Genomic DNA, 6,473 nt, shown 5'->3' on the forward strand with positions numbered 1-6,473 from the left:
CGTATGTTGTTCTGTGTCAGCTGCGTCACACGGATACGCTGTTTTTGTCCAGATCAAATCACAACAATGTAGGAAACAGATCCGGCATGGCGCAGCTGACACAGAACAGCATAAGCTGTTTGCTTTTAGTGGATACTCTCCAAAATGGCACCAGGGTGACGCGGAGGAGACGAATTGTTGAATAAAGTTGTTATTTTTTTTCTTTTGCGCACAAAAAATTCTCGTAGCTTCGTAAAATTACGGTTGAACCACTGATGTCACATGGACTATTTTACCGATGTCCTTGCTACGTTTCAGGACTTGGGAACATTTGAGTTGTGTTGCTGTCTATGCAGGGTCAGACAGCTCACAGATTCCATCAAAAATATCTTAATTTGTGTTCCGAAGATTAACGAAGTTCTTACACTAATCACACCCAGGAGTAGGCAGGAGGTTACCTTTACTGTATGCCATGGAAGAAACAGTCAGTCAAACATAGTAGTAGAGCTGCACAATTCTGGATAAATTGATCGCGATTTTTTTATTTATTTTTTGGTATCAAATAGAGATCATAATTCTTCTACAGATAACTAAACAAAATAGCTTGTCTACTAGAGGTTCTGACGAAATGTTCATTTTTGCAGTCTATGTACTTTTTTACATTTTAATAATTTATTGCAAAATCTGCACCTCTTTTCTGGCTAATATTAATTTCATAATGATCCTTACTCCAGTAAGTCAAGTAGCAGAAGTTACAGAAAGTGAAAATGTGCAAATACTATTGGCCCATTTTGGGGTTGTGTCTGTGTGTTTTGTCTGCAGAAATGTGGTACTGGGTGTTCCTGTGGTGTCTATTCTCGTCTCTGTTCGTTCACAGTACCGTGGGTCTGCTGATGTGTGTGACTCTGCAGCGTCATAAGAGAGGACGGCTCATCACACTGGTGCTCATCAGCGTGGGGTTCCTGGCCTCTCTCACCGGCGGGGTCATCACTAGTCAGTACTCACTCACTTCTGCTTTTCTTATCAGCTTTTGTGGTCTAAGCAATTTTAGAAATTGTGTGCATGTTCTTAAACCTAATATGACATCGATATTATTAAATGTCCCTGGTTGTTTGGTGCATGTTTCATTAATGCATAGTTTTTAAAAGCTTGTTTGTTCAATTTCTTTTTTTTCTCAATTCTGAAAACACTTTTCTGCTGGCAAAATGAGGCTAGGAAATATTTATTATCCAACTAGATTTTTACATTTTCTGAAGTAAAACTGAGTTGTGTTTGCTTGTGCATGATGCTAGTGAGTTCTGGGAGATTTCTAGACAGTTACCTACGATTTCTTAGTGATTTTTAGTACAAATCTTGTAAATAATTTTTATGTGATTAATAAAATGCATTATAATTAGTGATGCACCAAAATGATTTTTTTAATGCCTCACTGACAGCTAAATTAGAGTTTTAATTCAGCCAAAAACTGGAAATAAAGTTTATATAATAATCAACGCTCAAATAAAACTGATTTGTATATAAAATTTTAAACTGCACATAGGATGCAAATTTTTTAATGATATATTGTTAACATTTAAATGATGACCGTATTAAAAACTTGCTTTCGTGACAGATTAATTAAAATATGCATTATGTAATGAAGACCATGGGTGCAGTAAAAATATAATATGTATTATAGTGCATATATTTAGCAAAATGCTGTTCTCTAGAGTTATTTTTTCTATCTGTCTGTTGAGGTTATGGACATTAATTGGCTTTCCTGAGGTAAATATAATGCGTGATTGACATATTTCTGCGGTTGAAGCACTGATTGAGCGATTACATGAGACATGAATCAGTTCAGTAAATTGTACTGTTTCATTCAACATACCTTCTGATGTTCATTCATGTTTATTTTGTGCTGTAACTAGTAGTAAAGAGGGAGAGGTGATTGGTTCGCTTCCCAATTGAGCTGAGGGACCTACAGCTAACTTTTTTATTTATTATTTTAATTTCAATTTAATGTTACTTTCAGTCAATGATTTCAGAACTATTTTGTCCGAAACCGAAAACGTATTTTTGAATGAATTTTTTTTTTGGCTGGCAAAATTTTGGTGCATCTTTATAATGCAATATGTTAAAGGTGTTTTAAGGACAATGGGCTGGGTGTCAGTGAACTAGCTGTTAGCTGTTCTCAAGTCAGACACAAATGGAGTTTGACTCCATTTATATATAGCCGTACAATATAGTGCCCATTCCCAGTTTATTTTTGAATGAATTTTTTTTTGGCTGGCAAAATTTTGGTGCATCTTTATAATGCAATATGTTAAAGATGTTTTAAGGACAATGGGCTGGGTGTCAGTGAACTAGCTGTTAGCTGTTCTCAAGTCAGACACAAATGGAGTTTGACTCCATTTATATATAGCCGTACAATATAGTGCCCATTCCCAGTGGCCTGCTTTATTATTAATATGGATTTTGCAGAGAGAGAGAAAGATAGATAGAGAGAGAGAGACATTAACTGAGAGCCACATCACACACACACCTGTCACACACAGCGACTTACATATACATCAACCTACACACAGGCTTTTAGACAAACACACTGAATCATCTCACTAAAACATTTAATAACAGTCAGACGTCTGCTTGGAGAACATAAATGACTGAGCCAGGCTAAAGTGCTATCCAGTCTAGAGATCTTTGGCGTAAGTCTTTTATTTTATATTAGTAAGACTCCCAAACAGGACATTGAGAGCACATTCATCCTTCCATGACTTTCATTAGACTGATCATATTTAATTTTCTTTAATTTTATGTCGATCTCCCATCCTAGAACATTTATTGAAACAACCATGATTTATTAATATATGACTGCCCACATTTATGTATCAGCTCCTGTTTCCAGTATTCAGCAACTTGCCTGCGTAATCGTAAGGGTCAGAGAGAAGGTAAAAAAATAAAAAAAAAATCTCATGAGAAGCTAAATTATGACCTTTTTTTCTAATCTGGTATCTGCTGCTGTTCTTTGCTAGGCTGAATTTTGAATTAGTCTGAGAGTCAATATTTACAAGCATATTACATAATATTGTCCTATTTGTTTTTAAAGCAGAAATATAGTGGAAACTATTTGGTGTCTTAATTGAACTTTTAAACTCTTAAGGCTGCAAAACTGATGTTGACTTTGCAACAGCCACAGTCACAAAAAACATCTATATTTCAGTTTCAGATGTGATTTCCCAGAGGAAGGTTTTATCATTTACATATTGCTTTTTCGTGGCTCAGTAGACCTGAAGGTCTCTTGTGGGTTATGTGTTATTTAATTATTAACTTTGCCTCAGATGTTCCTTTTTAAATCCTCAGAACAAAGAACAAATAAACATGATACAATATCTATGTATCTATCTGCCTATCTGTCTATCTTTAAGCTTAACCATTTCAGACTAGGGTTTCTCAAGCCAACATCAATGTTTGTCTGCAGTCTTTGCTATCTAGTCATATGTGAATGTTGATGTCCCCTGTCTCAGGTGCAGCAGTGGCAGGTGTGTACCGTGTGGCAGGGAAGGACATGGCTCCTCTTGAAGCTCTGGTGTTTGGGGTGGGCCAGAATGCTTTCACCGTCATCATCTCATTCTCACGGATCTTGGCCACTCTTTAAATGGACTGAAAGCATCATTGACTGACACACCCAACAGCCAATCGGCCGGCAGAAGAGCCGGGGTCGAGGTGAGTGGGGTTTAACCACAGAGGTTTGGACTGCGGTACAAAACGATGAGCTTTAGGAGTCACTAATGGCCAATGGACCACTATATGAAACCCTCTGGAATGGCAGTCTTGGAGATTTGAACATTTCAAGAAGCAAAAACAGCATTATAGGCCAATGACTCAATCAACGTGCCAACTGCCTTGATGGAGGATTGAGATGAATCTTCGGATGTCTGTCTGTCTTTGTTAAACATTTGTTTTGTTTTTGCACATGGATCGCTTCAGCTTTATGGAAACTGGGTGGTTTTGGAGCCGTAGCTGGGCTGTAACGCCAAGATGGATGCATCGAAAACATCCTCCAATAATTTGACTGTCAATATGTCTGTCTGTCCTCAAACATTTTCTAATTCTGCTCTGCTGAACGGCCCGAAACATTCCTGTTTGTATTATTATATATTTTCCCTCTGGTCCAGCAGTATTACCACATCCAGTTTTCTTCTTCCACTTTGCACTTTCTGCATTTTGAAAACTGTCTAAAAGGTGTAAGATCTGTAGAAGGTATGCTGGGATGCAATATGGACATTAATTCGAGGAGGTTTAGGTGTAATCTGGTCTCTTTTAACCAATATAAATGTATCCATAATGGAAAAATGCCTTATAATATGGTAACACATAATGGAACATTAATATGAATTTTAACTGTGGTATTTAATCAAATGTCAGTTTTAAAGCAAAGATGACAAGTATTCAAAAAGTCACTATGGCCTACAACGTCTTGTTCTGTGTCAAGATGTGATGTAATCCACCAACTGCGATTATATCATGGAAACATTCAAATCTGATCTTGTCCTTGTACACAGTATTTAACGTCTTCATGTATAATCCATTTTTATCCAGCATTACTGTGGCAATACTCTCCCTGCTCAAATATGGGGACTTAAACCTCAGGCCTTAAAAGACAAGAGAGACAATTTTGTCCTGGACTCGTCCTAACCAGTTTGAGAGGCTGGCGTACGACTATGTGAGTAAATCAAGGGGTGATTTTCTCCTTTGGCATCACAAGTTCAACCTGAAAAATGTATTGTACTTGAAAGCTCTTGTGTGGAAGTGTGCACTGATGCCATAATGAAAACGGTCACTCGTGGGTCTTTGCCAACAGACGTGTGAAATTGCACTGGTAATTGTTTGCCTTCTGTAAGTTTCCCTTTTCCTAAAAGGACTTCACCAAAACAGTATGAATTACAGTTCTGTAAGGAACAGGAGCAAGTGTCCTGGTGTTAAAATATTAAGTAAATAGTTCATCCAAAAATTAAAATTTGCTGAAACTTAGTGTCAGGCCATCCAAGATGTAGATGAGTTTGTTTCTTCAGATTGAGGGAAATGTAGCATTACATCACTTGCTCACCAATGAATCTTTGGCAGTGAATGGGTGCTGTCAGAATGAGAGCTGACAAAAACATCACAATAATCCACAAGTAATCCACACAAATCCAGTCCATCAATTAACATCTTATGAAGTAAAAAGCTGTGTGTTTAAAAAACAAATCCATCATGAAGACATTTTTAATGTCAAATTATTGCTTGTGGTTAAAATATGAGTTCTCTATTCATAATATTGCTTTCTTCATTGAAAAAGTCATCTTGTCTGAATCAGGAGAGAAATGTGTGCAGATCAAGCACTGTTTACAAGCAAAAACAGTCCATAAATATGTGAGTGAATTTTGATGTGAGAGATGACAGGGGGTGGACTTTTTCACTGGAGAAAGCGTTATATATTATGGACCCAGAAAACTGCAGTTTAAAGTTAAAACACCTTAATGCTGGATTTGTTTCACACAAACACATAGCTTTTCAATTCATAAGATGTTAATTAAAGGTGACTTATCATGAAAATCTGACTTTTCCAGGTTTTAAGTGCTATAATCAGGTCCCCGGTGCATCTACCAACCAAGGAAATGTGAAAAAGATTAACCCAGTAACTTTGTTTTGGTAAGCCTTTTTCTGCAAGCGTCTGAAAAAACGAGCGTGTCAGATTTCTCTCCCCTAGTGACATTGGAAAGGGATCTCATTATAAAATTACCGCCCCTTAATCTGTAAGTTTTGTCAGATTTCTCTCCCCTAGTGACATTGGAAAGGGATCTCATTATAAAAGTACCGCCCCTTAATCTGTAAGTTTCTACCCACGGCGCCGTCATTTTGATTTCACAAGCGACAACGGTGTACCAGCTCTAATGCCATGATGAAAGTTTAAGCAAAACATGCTAACTGTTCTGCCTTTGGCTGCACAGACGAGCACAGAACACTATTTAGAGCCCAAGTCCCAGCCTCAGAGGAGACAAGAGAGCAGTGGATTTATTGATTTATTTATTTATGATTTATTTCCCAGCTGTTTACCTTCACAGGCATAACCGACTGTTTTTGTAACTCGTGTGTGTTTTTAACGTAAACTTGTGTGTGAATGAGAACTTAGTTTAGTACTCGCATGCTGTGACAGCCGCTTTCTGTCCGTGTGCTTCGGATGTGTGCTCTCAGAAAACCGTATATCAGAAGTTTAAACTAATATGGTTTAAAACGCATGATTTCAGCACGATAAAAATGATAATCAGAACCAAAGCCAAAATGTTTATGAGCAGCAGCTCATTTGCATTTAAAGAGAGTCACGAAAAACAGCGTGGTTCTGCTTCCACTCAATATAGGCATTTTCATAATGATATAATAAATGATCTGTGGAGTATTTTGAGCTGAAACTTCACAGACACATTCTGGGGACACCAGAGACTTATATTACATATTGTAAAAAGGGGCATAAT

At 37.3% G+C, this 6,473-nt stretch overlaps 1 protein-coding gene across 1 annotated transcript in view; it reads left to right on the forward strand.

Annotated features, from left to right (window-relative positions):
• Positions 1–4,308, forward strand: part of LOC107681608 (transmembrane protein 170B-like) — a 13,116-nt gene extending 8,808 nt beyond the window's left edge. The window contains exons 2-3 of the mRNA XM_016477917.1: positions 802–972; positions 3,486–4,308. Coding sequence (XP_016333403.1) covers positions 802–972; positions 3,486–3,616 — 302 coding nt within the window. The 3' untranslated portion in view covers positions 3,617–4,308. The remainder of the gene's footprint in view (positions 1–801; positions 973–3,485) is intronic.
• Positions 4,309–6,473: the final 2,165 nt, after the last annotated feature.

This window comes from Sinocyclocheilus anshuiensis, unplaced genomic scaffold, assembly GCF_001515605.1.
Source record: "Sinocyclocheilus anshuiensis isolate Anshui unplaced genomic scaffold, SAMN03320099.WGS_v1.1 scaffold1524, whole genome shotgun sequence".
NCBI classification, from domain to species: Eukaryota; Metazoa; Chordata; class Actinopteri; order Cypriniformes; family Cyprinidae; genus Sinocyclocheilus; species Sinocyclocheilus anshuiensis.